Source organism: Mycteria americana, chromosome 1 (assembly GCF_035582795.1).
Source record: "Mycteria americana isolate JAX WOST 10 ecotype Jacksonville Zoo and Gardens chromosome 1, USCA_MyAme_1.0, whole genome shotgun sequence".
Lineage (NCBI taxonomy): Eukaryota > Metazoa > Chordata > Aves > Ciconiiformes > Ciconiidae > Mycteria > Mycteria americana.
Genome location: NC_134365.1, coordinates 192,863,297 through 192,881,541, shown reverse-complemented (window position 1 = coordinate 192,881,541; position 18,245 = coordinate 192,863,297). Strand labels below are relative to the sequence as shown.

General features: G+C 40.0%; 1 protein-coding gene across 4 annotated transcripts in view; it reads left to right on the top strand.

The window, feature by feature from the left end:
• The window catches only part of ATP7B (ATPase copper transporting beta), a 48,916-nt gene extending 30,912 nt beyond the window's left edge, over window positions 1-18,004 (top strand). For 3 of the 4 annotated variants that reach the window (XM_075490038.1, XM_075490029.1, XM_075490056.1), the window contains 15 exons: window positions 325-499; window positions 1,077-1,310; window positions 1,500-1,591; window positions 1,730-1,857; window positions 2,981-3,135; window positions 3,345-3,479; window positions 4,225-4,419; window positions 5,968-6,150; window positions 7,723-7,924; window positions 9,259-9,405; window positions 10,744-10,886; window positions 13,084-13,287; window positions 13,398-13,515; window positions 14,300-14,402; window positions 15,851-18,004. In XM_075490038.1, coding sequence (XP_075346153.1) covers window positions 325-499; window positions 1,077-1,310; window positions 1,500-1,591; window positions 1,730-1,857; window positions 2,981-3,135; window positions 3,345-3,479; window positions 4,225-4,419; window positions 5,968-6,150; window positions 7,723-7,924; window positions 9,259-9,405; window positions 10,744-10,886; window positions 13,084-13,287; window positions 13,398-13,515; window positions 14,300-14,402; window positions 15,851-16,115 — 2,479 coding nt within the window. In that variant the 3' untranslated portion in view covers window positions 16,116-18,004. The remainder of the gene's footprint in view (window positions 1-324; window positions 500-1,076; window positions 1,311-1,499; window positions 1,592-1,729; window positions 1,858-2,980; window positions 3,136-3,344; window positions 3,480-4,224; window positions 4,420-5,967; window positions 6,151-7,722; window positions 7,925-9,258; window positions 9,406-10,743; window positions 10,887-13,083; window positions 13,288-13,397; window positions 13,516-14,299; window positions 14,403-15,850) is intronic. The other variant, XM_075490047.1, reaches the window with a different exon arrangement.
• The last annotated feature ends 241 nt before the right edge of the window (window positions 18,005-18,245 follow it).

Sequence of the window (18,245 nt, the reverse complement as noted above, 5' to 3'; positions counted from 1 at the left end):
AATCTCTTGTAACTCACCTCCCCCCACTCTTCCCAGTTAATTTAGCTTATCCTTGTGTAAAGCATATTTACTTTTACGATTTGCCATTTGGTTCAAGTACTTTTATTACTTTCATTAGTTTCAGTTTTTAACTGATAGAAGTCTATAGAGTTAAACATGTAGGAGACACTGAAACTGTCCCAAAGTGTTGGATCTTTCCCAAATATCCTGAAGCTGTGTCTTAATACAGTACTAATACCCCAAGCTCTACACTGCGAGCACACTGTTTGGCCTGGGTACTGCGGTGTGTACGACAACCAGGGATTTACAGCTTCTACTTTTCAGGTGGAGGAAATCTTTCTTGTGCAGCCTACTGTTTGGTATCCCTGTCTTAATCCTAATGATTTATATGCTAATACCCGACGGCGAGCACCATGGGTCTATGGTGCTGGAACAGAATCTCATTCCTGGATTATCTATTTTAAATCTTCTCTTCTTTGTCCTGTGCACTTTTGTTCAGGTATGTCCACAGTACTTCCTAGGGGTTTGCTTTCTATTCATCTCCCATTTATGCAATCTGATGTGATAAAGACAGGAGACTGGAAAGGTTTAGGGGATTAGCCCTGCCCTCTTGTCTGTACCACCTAGGCAGAATGAAGTGGCACTTTTCTGCAAGTTATCCATTCTGTAATTGCTCACAGCATTTACTCCTGCCAAAGTTGCGTCAGATAGTTTTCCAAGTGGGGAAGGTAATGTTAAAATGAAGAAATACGTGATCAGCTGCAAACTAATTGGATAGCTATAGGTAAATCCCTTCAACTTCTGTGCCTTGTTTACTTTGCATTGCTGAGGAAAAGGATGATATTTAGCTGGCAGAGTTGTTTTGAGAACAAGGAAGGGCAAGTGAGAGGATGACAATGGAGTCAGCCTCCTAGTAGACCACTCCACTGAAGTTATATCATTATAAAATTTGCATGTGACAGCAACGCCTTCCCTTATCTACTATGTGTTTATAATTCTGCTATAGGCAGTATTCTGTACTCTCTGCTTTCACTGCTGTGATCTTAATACGAGTCTGTTCATGCTTACACCAACAGTTTCTAGGTGGATGGTATTTTTACGTACAAGCTTACAAATCACTGAAGCACAAGACAGCCAATATGGATGTGCTCATTGTATTGGCCACGACGATTGCTTATGTGTATTCGTGTGTGATCCTGATGGTAGCGATAATTGAAAAAGCAGAGAAAAGCCCTGTCACTTTCTTTGACACTCCTCCGATGCTGTTCGTGTTCATTGCCCTTGGGAGATGGCTGGAACACATAGCAAAGGTAACTCATCTTCACACTAATTATTGTGTATTTATGATGAGAGTAGAATAAAACTATTCAGAGGGATTTTGAGTCAGATGTTTCTGATGTAGCCTGTATTATACAAGGTCATTTAGAGTTCATGGTGTTAAGGAGACATGAGCATTTATATATCTCAATATGTCTTAAACATTTATCTCTGTTTCTTAGAGTAAGACCTCAGAAGCTCTTGCTAAACTTATATCTCTTCAAGCCACAGAAGCCACTGTGGTGACTCTTGGACCTGACCACTCTATCGTCAGGTAGATATTATGAACCAAAACCCCTTCAGCCTGCCTGGGTGCACAGACTAGGCTTGATGCAGTTAATGTGAAAGCATTATTATTCTTTTGAAGCTGATGATGTAAGTAATCTGTCTGTTCTACTTATGTCTTTTGCAGGGAGGAGCAGGTAGCTGTTGAACTGGTTCAAAGGGGTGATATTGTAAAGGTTGTTCCTGGTGGAAAGTTCCCAGTGGATGGAAAGGTCATTGAAGGCAGTTCTATGGCAGATGAGTCTCTCATTACTGGTAACTTCCCTTACACTTACACAAAGAAGTGAAATCTTCTAGAGCACTTTCTTACAAGAAAAGAGAGCAGACCCAACCCAAAAGCTGCTGTCTGAATAACCTCCTACCTTAATGGATGCTGTGCCTGGCCTTTGTGAGCTCGAATCCAAATCCTGTGTCTGCACATACCCTAAAAAGCTGAAGAACTTCCGCTCAGTTTGGTCACTTTTACTAACGTACTGATGGGATGGGTAGAGTTTAAACATTATTGTCATTATTCCAGGGATCTGGTGGGAGTTTCCCCTGGAATGTATTTGTAGAGATGCTGCCTTCTCAGAAATAACTTCTAAAGGGTGATGGGGAAATACTGCTGAGATGTTGGGGTGTGTATGCATGGGCACTGAACAGGGCTTCTGACAGGGGTCTCCCAGTGAGCAAGAAGAGGGAAAGAAAGCCTCATGACTTGATGCTCATTAAGGGTCATGGGACTTTTTCACAGCTTCTGAAATTTTCATTTCATTTTGTAAATATAATAAGGATTTACTGCATCATGCAATTGTTACAAATAAGGTAAAGGATATAAATACTTTACATTGGCATTGGCTTACTTGTTTTAGTTATGTATTTACTTTGCTTGGGGAACAGGGACACCCTTAGTTTAAGAGAACCAGTCATTATCACTAACCCTAAAAACAGAGAAAATAAAGATTTTGTAGAGGTAGTATTCTTGAAGAGGCAGCATGAGAACAGGAGCTTTGCCACAGAGACAGCTTTTCTAGTCTTTGAAAGCTGAGGGTGGTGGAAATAAAGACAGATTGCTCAAACTCCCATGGCTATGCAAAGTATTAATTGGAGAACTTCTTAGCAGTTCCTTTTACAATCAATTTGCTCCTGGCCCTTTGAGGGATGGCATACTGGAGGGTTAGGACCAAGGAAACTGCATTTTCTTTGAAACTAAACCTAGAAAAAGGTTTATGGAAGTATGACAGCACTTACACATGTCTTCACTAGACAGAGATACACAATACGTGATGTCATTATTGCTTAGCATGCTAATTTTGCCAGCATACGAGCTGTGTGCTAATGAACTATGTTCACTATTAGTAGGGGTATTGCCTCATTTATTCTTACCTTTTCTTTCTAGGGGAAGCTATGCCAGTCACTAAAAAGCCTGGGAGCACAGTGATTGCTGGTTCTATAAATGCACATGGCTCAGTTCTTGTTAATGCAACTCATGTTGGTAATGATACCACTCTGGCACAAATCGTGAAATTGGTGGAAGAAGCTCAAATGTCAAAGGTAAAAATAATAGAAAGGAAAACCTTATTTACAGATTTTGATCATATTAAAAAAGATTCTATATTTTTATATATTTACTTATTCAACAAACTGTGTTTTCCAGACTTCAAAAAAGAATCAGATGAAGAATATTAGATATTTTAATGAACTGTACATACTTACGTGTTTTGATCATAAACATACAAATACATGTTGTTTCTTTTTTATAGGCACCCATCCAGCAACTGGCAGATAAGTTTAGTGGATATTTTGTTCCATTTATCATCATCATTTCAACAGTGACATTGATAGTATGGATCACAATTGGTTTTATAAATTTTGATGTTATTCAAAAATATTTTCCTGTAAGTAATTTCACTAAGAGCTGGATTTTGGTATTAGGATATCTTCCAGTGTAATTAATGTACCTTCTGTGTGCAAGGTTTGATGTTGCAACCTGGCAAATACTTTTGTACAATGTGGTGTTTTCTACACAGAGCAGATATTTACACTAATTAAAATCTATCTGGAGGTATAAATATACCTTTGCATTTACCCCTTAGTTCTGCATGGGGTTCCTACAAACGGAAATTATTGTCAGTCTTTCTGGACTAAACATGATCTACAGCTGCATTGCAAGGATCTGAGTCATTTCTATACTGCCTGAAATTTTTTTGGACATCCTTGTTCCTGATGGCAGATACTGGGTTTGGCTTTAGAAAGAAGATGAGCTTCTGTTATCTTTAGTATGTCTATTTGCTACGCTCAGCAACTGTGTGGATCTGTGTACCTGGAAATGGGGTTCTCCTTTGCTAAGCTATAAAGGAAATGCCAGCAAGCTATATTGTCATCCAGGAGCCTGAGAGCAAAGTCAAGCATATGTGTGCTTGAGCAGAAAAAAAGCCAGAAAATACTGCCATAAACAATTCATAACATTGACCTTTCTCTACCATTACAGTAACAATAATAGATTGCTTTCCTATACTGGAGGTTTCCAGGTAAATGTGTTTTTTGAAATGGCTGTGATTGATTGTACATCTATGTTATCTTCTATCAGCAATCATACATCTCTTTTTTTTTTTTTTTCCCCTCTCTTCCCTCTTCTTGCAGAATCAGAACAAACACGTTTCAAAAGCTGAACTAATACTGAGGTTTGCATTTCAAACCTCAATCACTGTGCTGAGCATTGCATGCCCCTGTTCTTTAGGCTTGGCTACCCCCACAGCTGTGATGGTGGGCACAGGAGTTGCTGCGCAGAATGGTATTCTCATCAAAGGTGGAAAACCTCTGGAAATGGCACACAAGGTTAATAGTTCATTCTGTACTTTTGTAGCTTACCCAGCTGTTGCTACATGAAATATAATTTCCCAGGAAATCCTGCTGGTCCAGAGAAAGACTGCAGAATGTTTTTTGGGTTTCTTTTTCTATTGGTTGCTGCTCATTAAGGTAAAGAAGACAGATCTGACCTTCTTTCTTCAAAGTAGTCACAGCAAAGTGTTGAGCGCCAACAGTTCCTGCAATCTTATGCCAGTGAGGCTGCTAATCTTCTGCATGACCTCAGAGGTTTCTGACTTTTGCACTCTCTTTACCTCTTCTGCAAAAGAGCCCAATAATCCAGTGTTTTCCTTCTTTCCTCAGAGGGCTGTTGTGAAATGCATATTGTTCATGATCAGTAGTTTAAAATCTAGGATGTAAGAGAAAAGCAGAATAATTTGAAGTTCTTTTAGTGTATAGAAAAAAGATGGAAGGGAGGCAGAAAAAGCACTTCAAAGACAGAAAACTGATGAAAAGAGGAGGAGGAGATTGAAGGAGGAGGAGGATTGACATGTCCACAGCCAGTGAAAAGCATATGAGTTTAAACCATGCTATGGTAGACTGGATTAGACATAGGCAGAACATTTTAAGTGAAAAGGATGGTAAGAATAAGTTAATCAGACTGATAAGTCTTGTTCTTACTGGACATTGTAAAGCATAGACCAGAAGTTTTTCCAAAGCTCTGCAAAAACCCCCAAAATGACTGCTAATTAGTGTCAGGACTTTTTACGTTTTGAATCTAAGTGAGCTAGGGTCAGGGCTTGGAAAATTAGGTGGCCTGTTGGATTCTGCAAGGTTGGTGGGTTGGAATAGCTGGGAATGGAAATAGTGCCTACTTTGTTGGATTTTTTGGTTCATGTGTTTCTCTGTGCTGTGTTTATTTTCAGGATTAGAATTTACTTTAGCTTTGGGTTTCAGTGTATGTGGGGCTGTGTTTTTTGGTTCATTCCTGATTCCTCAAGACCCATTGGGCTGGCTAACAAGTGATTGCTGAATTTGGTGAATAGCATGAGGCTGGGTTTGATTAGATGGTTGTTTCTGGAGCTTGTTGCAACTTCTTGCACTCTTCCCACCTGCTCTTATCACCAGATAACTTCCTGAGTCCTCTTTCCTCAGTGCTATTGTTAATTGCTTAGAACAGCATTTGTAAAAGCCCTCCTTGCATCATATAGCTTGTGGTAAAAGTGATTAAGGTGCCATTACATGAATCCTGCATGTGAATACATACACACACACACACACACAAAGCACAGTACAAGTCCTGCAATGACTGTTGTCTGAGATCCTGATATAGATGCAGGATGATGTTGTAGCTTCAGTGAAATCACTGTATGGGGAATGAATAAGAAATCATAAGGAGACCCACTGTACAGATAGTTCAAGGTACATACAGGAATCCCTACTTTTGTAGGTTTATTCTATCTGGTGTGGATATAATGAACTGATTATTAAGGTCTTGCCTGTATTTATGTGCCTAAAGCATATGACCCTCCCTATACTCGCAGGGCTTAGGCAGTAACTCTGGCTTATTTCTTGCAGATCAAGACTGTGATGTTTGATAAAACTGGGACCATCACCTGTGGAGTTCCTAAAGTCATGAGGGTGCTTTTGCTGGGAGACACGGCTGTGCTCTCTCTGAAGAAGGTACTGGCGGTGGTTGGCACTGCAGAAGCCAGCAGCGAACATCCTTTAGGAGTGGCAGTCACTAAATATTGCAAAGAGGTACTTAGCCTTCCTATTTCATCTAAGGCCTGAAGGGATCTGTGCAAATGCAGCAATGTTGTATAAAATGAGCAAGTCCCAGAGGGACAGGCCTGCCTGAAAAGTAACAGGCTGGAAAACTGGCAGATTTTATGATTGTGTATCTAAGTCTGGACAATACCAGAAGGCATATTCAAAGCTTTGCTTTTCTGGTAATGCTGTGGAGTTCTCAAGCAAGATCTTACAAAGTTTTTCCTGAACTAGTGGGAAAATAAGGATTGTCGAATATGTGCAGGAGGAATACTTACGCTTAAAATAGCATTGTGAAGCAAATGTGTGTGGTGACATTTCATATGTTACCTGACTGTAGTCACTTCTATTAGTCACTTGCTTATCTGAATAGATTAGGCAAAAAGCTTTAAAACCTGAATATTAAACTGTGATATTTGTGAATTTCACAAAGGAATTAATAGATTACTCAAGTCTTTGCAAATTTTGCAAATCCTCAAAGGTCATTTATATATTGCATGTGTTCCTCAAATGTTTCAGGAAGAATGAAAGCACAAATAGTAACCAAAATAGGAAGCCTGGTTTAAATAAATAATTTCTTTCTGCTAAGACAAGTCATTAATTGATTTATGGAAAAATTCATTGGCAAGAATATATCAAACTTACTAGTGATAGATCTTTCAGTGGTAAAATTTGGAAGTTAACATATAAACTTAGAAGGAAAAAGAGATTATGGGTAATGATTCAGTTGCCTCTCCCATATTTTACATTTTCTGTTTTCAAATTTGTCTTAGTTCCCTGACACTTCTGTAGTTATCCCATGCACCAGTTATTACTGGATCATGGCTTATATAAATTGCAAAGCTATACTGTTTGCTAATATTCTTACCACCTGCCTTATCATCCCTGTGTTGTAAGAAGGTCACTGAAAGGTACATGTAATTCCAACTTCCAACAACAACCCAGAATAACTTGTTTATAAATGCATATTTTCTCCATTCTTTTAGTAACTCATAGGGTCCTGGTAATCCCTTTTCTCATCTTGAAGATACTCACTGGCTTCTCTCTCTAACTCAATGGAAAGACCCAGTTTCCTTGTCATCCAGCCAGATCGCTCCAGGAATTAGATACAGTTTTTCAGTGTACTTTTACATATATATAAAAGGCCTGATCCCCCACAGCCAGTTGTCTGTGAGGTTAATTAGAAGTTGCATCTTTTCAGAAGCTGTATGGCTTATTGTTATAGTATTTCTCTTTAGTTCCTAGTCTTGGCTGAGGTCATGAACCTCCAATGTAACTGCTTCGTCCTTGAACTACCAGGAAAAGCTGTCCTTTATGGTTTGCTGCTGCTAGGGCTGAGACCTGGATGTGATCTATATGGCTGCCCCTTTCTAGGAGTCTAAACCACAGCACATCCAGAACATCCTTATTTTTAGTTCTGTGCTACTGATACTCCATGCCGCTTTTCTGCCAGTCAGTCATTGTCAAGAGGGGGAATGAGGCCTCTTTTTGACAGGAGTTATCTAATATTTGTACCCCATGTGGGCAGCACAGACTGATGATGAACTCTGGTTATGTCTGCAGGAGCTTGGCACTCAGAGCCTAGGATACTGCACCGACTTCCAGGCAGTCCCGGGCTGTGGCATCAGCTGCAAAGTCAGAGGTATTGAGGCCGTCCTGGGCATGGCCGAGGAGGGTCTTGATAATCTGGACACTAACAGGAACAGGGACAGCAGTGCTCCTCTGGGAGATGATAACATGCTGATCACCCTCTCCGAATCACATGGTATGTCTGCCCCCAAAGTGACCGCCAGTTGCAATGGGAGGGCTAATGAATCAACAGTGCTGACCACTGTAAAATAATCCTATCGGGCTAGGAACAACAGAAAGGTGGATTTATGGCAGAAGGAGCCAAAGAACACGAGGGACAAAAATATGCCTTAACAAAACTTGAAGCTCTCTCTTTCCCCTACTCTTGATAGAGTAGAAACCTAAATAAGAATTTAGATGCTACAGTGATGGGTACTTGAAAAGTCCATACAATACACAGGCAATAAGGCATACCCAGCAATGTCCCTTTTGGATAGAAGAATGGTTCAGCAGAGAGCAAAGTTTGCCAATTAGCATTATCTTCCCATTTAGAGCAGTTACCTTTAATATATGTTATCTTACTGCTACTATCCTACCCTTTAGTTCCATATTAACGTGGACCTTTTGTTTTCTGTTCATATATCTCTCAAGGCACTTACTTTTTAAAAAAAATCTATTCAGCAGATGCACAATAAAGCGTGTTATATCTGCAAATCGAGTTTCAGTGCCTGATGTTTTTGATTAGGCCAATACATTTGGTTTTGTTTCAGGCTCTGTGGAAGCCACTTTGCTCTTTTGTAGTGTAGGAGAGAAATAAAAAGTATTTAAAGCCTTCCTTAAGAAGCTCATCAGTTCTCTTCAGAAGACTGTGGCTCTCTTGACCTTTTTGAGAAAGCTATTAGAAGATTTAAATAAAATAAGAACTTTAATCATCAGAACTGTGCCATTTGTGAATGATGTTAATGTAGTATTTTCTCACCTGCTTCATATGGCTCTTGTGAAGTTGGATTGAATTTATAATGAGGTTCTCTACATATTGTTTCATTGTTTGTGAGAACAAACCTACTTTTTTCTTACCAGAAATAGCCTTTATATTTGAAAGAAGTCATTAGTTGTGAGAATAAAGCAGCGTGGCATTTATGAAATGTGCATACTGCACTTATCCAGAAAAACAATGCCAACTGGCAAAGGCAAATACAGGCAAATACTTTCATTAAGCTCATGACACAGTTCTGTGTATAAACAGGCACAGATTGAGTCTGGAAGGAGAAAAGTTTTATGAGGCTGTCTTCAGGTAGTGCCTATGCATTTGTGTTTGGCCATGACAGCAGCACTTCAACAAGACTAATTCTGTTTGTGTCTTGGGTGTGACTATTGCCAGTCCGGAACACATAAAAAAAAAAAATTAGGAAAACCTCTTTAGAATATCTTTCTATAGCTAATGCAGCCTGACATTGTCATCCTCAAACATCTCTGGCTTGTGTTCACTATTTTTGAGTTGCTCATTTTTCTTTTTGTCTGTGCACAAAGGTCCATCAGCTTCTCATACATACTCGGTGTTGATTGGAAATCGTGAGTGGATGCGACGCAATGGCTTGCATATTGCAAATGACATAAATGATGCAATGACAGACCATGAAACAAAAGGACAGACTGCCATACTAGTGGCTATAGATGGTAACTGCTGTTCTTTGGAGTGGCTTAATAAATATCAATTGATCATACCATGGAATGGATAAAAACAAACTCTGGAGCAATTGATCAGTGGCTTAGTGTCAAGAAACTAGTAATGTTTTAGTGCAGAACTGCTTGTGAACTGCACAGTATCAAGGTGTTCTCAAAAGAAGCTTTCACCTCAGAACAGTGTTTATAAGATTTTGTTGGGTAGTTTTTAATTTAAGTACTAATTTCTGAACCTCCTGTTGTTGAGGACTGTTGGTCAAAAAAGCAGTGCCAGCGCAGTGCCATGTCCCATCCTGACTTTACATCACTTAAGGATCACATGCCAACCTATTGCATCACTGATTTCAAAACATTTCATGAATAAACATGATGATTCATTAGATCATTCAAATATAATAGATTAGACTAAATGAGTTTTGCCAGAGGGGTCCTGTTCTGTGCTACGCAGAAAGAGATCCCAGACAATACCTTAATATGGGAAACGCTATAACGGTGATAGATTGCCAGTGCATCTGTGATCTTGAAATGGGGCCTCTGATTCAATTACTGAATAAATATTCTTGGTGCTCCTCCAGAACAATTTTGAGAGGCATTTGCATGTCTCAGCCTGGGCTCCAGCAGCAGTCCAGCAAAATCAAGTGCTCTTAACATCGAAATAAGGGCTCTGATGTACAGCTGATGTTCCTATCACTGCTAGTGATAGCAAATAGAGATACAGGGGTGCAAAACCTACTTAAGTCCTTGCTTTTGAAAGGTAACACACAATGATAAACCAATGTGAGATTTTTGAAAGTCATGTGAAGGAAATGTGGATGCAACTTTGAGTCATTGCATTGGAAGGCAGGTGCAACACTTCTGTATGAAAGTAGTTAATTATAATAGAGATCCAACCTGGAAAGACTAGGGGACATAAAAACAGATACTCTATATGCTTCCTCCTGGAGGAGTGGCTTCTATATCTGACCTAGGCACAAATACCAAAACTTTCTCTGGCCCACTATTGTATTTGTCCATACCATAAAACCTAAAAGTCAGGCATATTTAAAAGCCACCCTCCTCTTCTTCCCTTCCTCCTTGTCCCTAAATATCAAAGGTGTTTGTTGTTCAATATGAAACAGATAAATGAGAAAAGTGTGTGTGTGTGTGTGTATGTGTAAGAAAGAGAACATAACTTAGAAAACTGTTGACAGTTGTTCAGGCTTATGAGTGTCAATATTGCCCAGAGTGTATTATTTCACAAGCCACCACGGTGTGATGGAGGGGAAGTCCTGTTCTCTTGCTGCCACTTTGCCTCCCACAGCTCTCTCTAACAAAGGACGTTTCTTTGTGCAGGCATGTTGTGTGGAATGATTGCAATAGCAGACACTGTCAAGCAGGAGGCAGCCCTTGCTGTGCACACGCTGAAAAACATGGGAATAGATGTGGTGCTGATAACAGGGGACAACAGAAAAACTGCAAAAGCCATTGCTACTCAGGTATCTGCTTCTTTGTGTTTCAAAAAAACCCAAACATGATGGGGTTCTAAAACGCTGCTTACCCCAGTGAATTTGGAGCAGGAACTCAGAGTTTCCGTGGATACGTTAAATGAAGACTAACTTTTCTTGAATTGGACTGAAAATTGGGTCAGGTATAATGGCATAGTAAAGGCCAGTGGCTGCATTAAGATCCCACTGAAGACAAGCAGTCAGTGCTTCTCCAGGGGTACAGAGTTTCTTGCAGTAATTAGTCCGTTGCTGAACTGAAGCCTCCTGCTTCCCTTCACTGAAGGGCAGTCGTGTTTGGTTAGTGACGAAGGAAAGTTCCTTTAAGGTCCAGTCCTGTTCCCAATAAGGGAAGTGGGGATTTGTCATTATCTTTAAGGGTAACATAGTAATAACAATAAGAATTATTGTTAAGAAGCATAGCAGTCTAAAAGAGGTTGGGTTTCTATGAGACTTCCTTGATCTCAAACTATAAATGTTGCTCCAAAGGCAAAGCCAAATTCTCACTCTAGCTGGCTACATTTCCACCCTCTCCATCTTCATTTCCCTCTTTCCCTTTGCATCGGTCTACTTCTAATCTACCGTTTGCCACCTTGCTTTCCTAAGGTATCCCACCACACAGCTAACTCAGCCAGCACTGTGGTGTGCACGTTCTCATGTGTTGTGAGGTCTGTTTTGTTTCTCACTGTGATGCTTTATCCTTTCTCCTATTTTGATTCACGCTTTCGCTTTTGTGTTCAATTGTGGTAAAGTACTTTCCCACTGTTGTGGTTTAACCCCAGTCAGCAATTAAGTACCACACAGCCACTCACTCACCCTCCCCTCCCGGTGGGATGGGGGAGAGAATCAGAACAGCAAAAGTGAGAAAACTTGTGGGTTGAGATAAGAACAGTTTAATAATGGGAACAAAATAATAATAATAATAACATGTTGTAATGAGAAGGAAAACAACAAGAGAGTGAGAGAGAAACAAAACCCAGGGGAAAAAAAACCTGTGATACCACCGCTGACCACCCGCTGACTGACGCCCAGCCAGTCCCCGAGCAACGATGGCTACCCCCTGGCCAACTCCCCCAGTTTATATACTGAGCATGACATCATATGGTATGGAACAGCCCTTTAGCCAGTTTGGATCATCTATCCTGGCTGTGCCCCCTCCCAGTTTCTTGTGCACCTGGCAGAGCATGGGCAGAGCTGAAAAGTCCTCGACCAGTGTAAACACCACTTAGCAACAACCAAAACACCAGCGTGTTATCAATATTATTCTCATACTAAAATCCAAAACACAGCGCTATACCAGCTACTAGGAAGAAAATTAATTCTATCCCAGCTGAAACCAGGACACCCACACCACCTTTGTTTGTTAAGAGAAGTCTTTCAGAAACAAGCTTTGATTTATGGTTCCAGGCACTCAAGTGAAGTTTTCAAACGAGCCTAGTCTGTGCCAACCTACATTTTCATTGAATTTTTGGCACTTACTTCCTTTCCAATGGGAAAATGGTAAGCTAGTCCTAAAAACTTTTTAAAACGTTACTTTTTGAAAGGTTAAAAGAGAGCTTCTACCTTGTGTAGTGAAAAGCTGATCTCTGCCTGGTGAGGCAGCCAAACCATGGACATTATCCCAGCCCTCTTTAGTACACCCACCTGTTTTTCAACTACAGCACTAATGCCATTGGTAGCAACTCCATATTAGTTGAGATGTGGATGGGTACAAGCGTTTAGCCAGCCATCTGCTTTATTTTCATAGTTTCCCTGAGACTTGCACATACTTGGCGTTTCTGTGTTTCCCCTAGTGTAACTGCCTGATCATACATGGTTCCTGTGTTGCATTTCACTGAAACCTTTATTGGTACATCAAGCAGTGTGATTAGCTGAAAACTGGCTCTTTTAACCATAAAACCTTTATTGCCAGGGCAGTAGAACTTCAGAAGCCCTGCAGGGCATGACACTAAGGGCAGAGCATGGTTTGCCAGCATCTCTGCAGTAAAGATGGAGGGGGCTGTAATCAGTCCCTTTCTTATGCCAAAGGCATGTTGCTCTTCAGCTTTCTGTGTAGCTTGCAAGTGCTGCCTCCACCAGAATCAGTTTGGTTGATCTTCCTTTGTTTCCCCTTCACCCAGAACAGCAAATGGCTCTGGCTTTTAGCATGAAGCATATCACCAACTGGGAATGTTTCTTTCTTTCTATGCAGGTTGGGATCAAAAAAGTCTTTGCTGAGGTTCTTCCTTCTCACAAGGTTGCAAAGGTCCAGGAGCTCCAAAATGGGAGGAGGAAGGTTGCGATGGTTGGTGATGGAGTCAATGATTCCCCTGCGCTAGCCAGGGCTGACATCGGAATTGCAATTGGAACGGGCACCGATGTTGCCATTGAAGCAGCAGATGTTGTTCTCATCCGAGTGAGCACTACAGTTTTGACCTGTCTTCTTTTATCACTGACGTTCCTCTTTTTGGTTTGGTATTCTGAAGACTGCATGTGGAAAACTTTCAGTGCTTTTCTGTCTTGCAGAACGACTTGCTGGATGTAGTTGCCAGTATTCACTTATCAAAGAGAACAGTTCGAAGAATACGAATAAATCTGATTCTTGCCTTAATTTATAATCTGCTTGGAATACCCATAGCAGCAGGTATGTGACTGCCAGAGCTCAGCTTGTTGAAGAGAGCAGCACAATTGAGCTCTGTGGTGCCTTTCTCAGGATTTCCTGCTCAAGGAACCAGAGAGGTTCCTAGAGTATTTAAAACTTGGCAGAAGGAGGACAAAATAAATATGTTCTTTTTTTTTTCATGTTGTAGAAAAAAAATCTTTGTTCCCCAAATTTTAAACTCTTAGGAATAAAGTCTTATATGATGAAATTAAAACCATGCTCTTATTTCACATAGCAGTACTTTGAGATTAGTTTCTGTGTATTGAAACCCAGCTCTAATCAGAGATACCATCTTACTTCTGGGTGTTCCTTCTTTTATTCACCCTGAATCACGCATTTTCTCTCCTACTACTTGCATTCTCTCTGCTTCTGTCAGATATCTTCTCATGCTCCAAATTCCTCCTTAAAACTTGCTTCAAGCATTCCTCTTTTTCTTTATGAGTAACTTCTCCCTCCTTTGCCTGGACTATTGCCTTGTCTTTCTGTTGCTTTTGCTTTGTTTCATATGTGCAGAATAGCTGGAAGGGACAAATAGTCTTACCTTGCGGCCGCAGTCTTGTAGCTGAATAGGTGCAAAGGTCATCCCTTGCAATGGAAGGGACATATTTAAAAATAAGTGAGTAAATATATATCAATCTAGTTGTGTTTATGGAGGTCTCAGCAAGTCATGTTCTAGAACTGCGGATCTGTTCTATGATATGCAGGGACAGAAATGTCTGTATTCTGACAGGCGGCTCTGGCTGATGTCCATATGTGGTTTTGCTAGGTGTGTTCATGCCTGTTGGCCTCGTGCTTCAGCCTTGGATGGGATCAGCTGCAATGGCAGCTTCTTCTGTGTCTGTTGTGCTGTCTTCCCTGCAGCTGAAATGGTAAGTTGTCTTACACTAATCAGTTGGGGAACCGTAGGCAGCGCTGCTCCTGGGACTTAAGTGAGACGTTACTTTGGGCTTTGTATACCTAAAAGTACCTGACAGTCCTTTAGCTTGGGGTTGTTCTGTCTAATTGTTGGCTCCAAAAGAGACAGATATCACTATTATGAACACACCTGGACTAAGACTGTATTGAGCATTCTTTACCTAGCAGCTAAAAGTGTGACTGGATGCCACCTAGGCACCTGTGTTGGAGATCTAGTTCAATACCAAGTGAGGTAATGATCAGCACTGGTTTTGCTGTGAATATCAAGTGAACAAATCATTCAAAAGACAGTTCTCCATAATGTAGCAGTAGATGTTTTTAAAAATATTTGTACTTGTTTTTATTTTTTTGTCTATTTAATTTAGCCAGAGAGAAACAGAGAAGCAGGGTATTTATTCTTTTGCACCTTGCTACAGATAAAGTATCTTGCTCTATTTTTTTGGAAGTGAACCAATTTCTGAACTATAACAAGATTTTTCAAATTTTATTTATTTTTTTATGCTACATTTTTTGGGTGCCCTTTTTGGGTGCAGTTACAGTGCACCTGCTTTTAACATCATTGTGAGCAAACATCTTTCAAAAATAAGACTTTTTACAGTGTCTGAAATTAGTCCAAACCTTCAAATATTTCTACTGTAGCTGGAGTCTTCTGTAGTGTATAGTATAGTATAGTACAGTATAGTATAAACTAATATAGGGAATCTGTTGCTGCATCATGATTCTGATGCTGCAAATGCTCAATGAGACCACAGTCTAGAATAAAAACTACATATGTGCTCATGCCTGTTTGCAGAATCAGCCCTACCACTACAGGATGAAAAATTTCTATAAAGGGATTCCTTTATTCTCCAATTTTTTTGATCTTGTGCTGATTACATTAAGTATCAGACACCGTTGTGGTTAGATATTGACAACCCCCCCAAAACATATTTGGCTTCAGACTTATAAAAGCTGTATTACAGTATACACTGTAGGACAATAATATTTCTTGAAGCTTCACATCAGCTGAACAGAACTTCAGATTCCAAAGAACGTCACAATACATATATGTGAAGAAGACCATGCATACTTGCCATTGCTGGGCTTTTTTTGACCTAGAATACATTGAATCAGAAAGTGATTTTTGGGTTATCAAATCCATTCCCCTGCAATTGTCTACTACGAACCCTTTCATAATCCAGAAAACTCCTAATTTTTCTTAAAGAACCTCACTTTGAGAGTCCTTCTCTTTTACTATTGAAATGTCTTAATGCTGTGTGACCAGTACTCTTAGCTGTTAACATTCTGTCTGAAGTGTAGGTAGCATTTAGGTTGTCAGAAGTTTCTGATTTGTTCTAATGACGAAGACTCTTCTACACATTGACCTCTTGGTACTAAACATCTTTTCTCTTTCTCTTCTCAGTTATAAGAAGCCAGACACTGAAAGTTATGAAGCACAAGCTCAAGGCCGCATGAAGCCACTTACTCCTTCCCAAATCAGTGTTCATATTGGAATGGATGATAGGAGGAGGGATTCATCCAGGCCGGCTCCTTGGGATCAGATTAGCCAAGTTTCTCTCTCTTCCTTGACTTCAGACAAGCTGCCAAGACGTAATGCTTTTGTTGAGGAGGAAGGGGACAAGTGGTCATTGCTTATGAATGGAGGAGATGAAGAACAGTACATCTGAAGCACTGTATTCTTAGTACAGGAGGAAACGTTCCCCCTCATCAGTGACGGGAGCGACCAACTTATGTCATCAAGAGCTTCAGGGTTGTAGTGAAGTCATTGCTTCAGCTCACAAAATGATTGCAACTCAGCTCAATGTTGGGCTGTATGGATGGTGGATTTTTTTCAGGTCACCAGTTACTTCTAGTCATGGAAAGAATCTGTGGCTCTCTAATGAACTGGCTCCTTTGCACACAGCAATTAGTGAAATAATGTAAAATTTTAATTTTCAGAGTCTAAAAGAGCTTCTCTCTTCTAGACTGTTTGCTGGGCACCAAATTTCATACTTTTAGCTCTTTCTAACTTTATTCTTTCAAGAGCACATGAAGCAAAAATATTTTCAGAGCTGCCAAATATTAATTTCTGTGTCCAAGTGAAAATAGCCATGGCATAAGGAGCTCTGTGGTTGGAAGTTGTAGTTTTACACAGAATCCTAACTAGTCATGTCACTGTGAGAGCACTTTGTATTTAGGATTCATATGCGTCTCCTTGGACCAAAAATGCTTTGGTGTTTCACTGACTAGAACTCTCTGAAAGGTCTCTTTCAAAGATTTTCACTTGCTTTCAGGTATTGCATCCTTTTGATGCACATTTCCATTGCTAAACTTGTTCTGTCATTCCCACTGCTCTCCTAGATTTTCTCTTTTGCTCCGTATGAGCTCTTTTTTCCCTTTTCTTTGCACAAGATATCTTCGATGAGTTATGGTTATGTTTACAGATATTCCTGTTTGGGACAAACTCCTTTAAGTCACCAGGAACTTTTCCATTCCTATTGAAGACCTCAAAGGCAGAGCAATTCCTGGTCCAAGTTAGCATATCATTTTCCTGTAGATACCTTGCAGGACCCCGTGAAGCTCCTGACAACTGGGTAGTTGTCTGTCTCGTCCCTCTGACAGAGTGAAGAATTTATGCCAGTGTGAGTGAAGGTGGTATTTACATGGTGTGACTGAAAGCAGAACTAGCACTGGTGTGACTCCAGCATGGCTGAAAGAAGTGAGTTTATTGCATGAGTTAACCCCAGCTTGCTTAAAATGGAGCCAAAAGTTTAAATGGTAAAGGTGGAAAAATGGCCTTAAAATGTGGGGCTTCTATTTGCTATCATATAAATAACCTTTTCTGATGACAGAAGGACTTGAACTAAGATTTGTAATGGCTTGAATTTTAATGTAAATTTGTGTTCATGTTTTGAATAGGTTTTAATTTCCTCTATGCTCTAGTTTCATGAGAAATCAAGGTGCTGAACAACCCTTTTTTTCACTTTAACGTCTCTACCAAAGCTTGCAGTAACTTTATCACTGTGAATGTCAAATTCATCCCTTAACACTTTTCAGTCAGGACAGTAGGAATCAATGGCTTTGGTGCACTGAATCCGGTCCTGGGGTGCTGTGTTGCTCAACTGTGGGACTCTGAAGCAAGCAGACCAGAGTTTTAAGTCTAATCTAAAAAGTGAAAGAGCAGGAATTACTGTGCTAAGCAATGTGAAATAACCATTGGACTTCACTGACTTAAATACAGAATTGTTTCCAATACGGGTTCAAACCCTGCTCCTCCTAATGTAAAAACGAAAAACAAGTCAGAGAGGAAAAGAACTGTGCTTAAAGCATTGAGCAGGTCTTCCTATTCTCTCTTCCTCTTAATATTATATTTCAGCTTTCCTTATCAAACATCGACAGCACTGTCTTAAATATTCAGTTTTAAAACTGTAAAAATCTCTTTACATGTGTAGAGATTACTTTCACAGCACACACACTTTTTAAACATGCCGTAGGTTCCTATACATGTCCCTGTGGGGAAGATGGTCTACTGTTTTATGTTTTCTTACCAGTGCTTACAGTAAAAATATTGTGGTTTTTTAAAACAAACAAACAAACAAATAACTGTGTCTTTGTTTTTCTTTTTTTGGAGGGGTACAGCAAAAATAAAGAGCATAAGCAGTGATTGTTAGATTGCAGGATACGTATGCACAAGAGAGATTTTGTGACTGCTTTGTGATCTATTTCAGGCAGGATATATAACAGGGAAAAAAGAGACAGTTTTGTATTGTATGTTGAGGCAGGTGAGGTTGCAAGCATGTTGAAGGGTGGAATTAGGA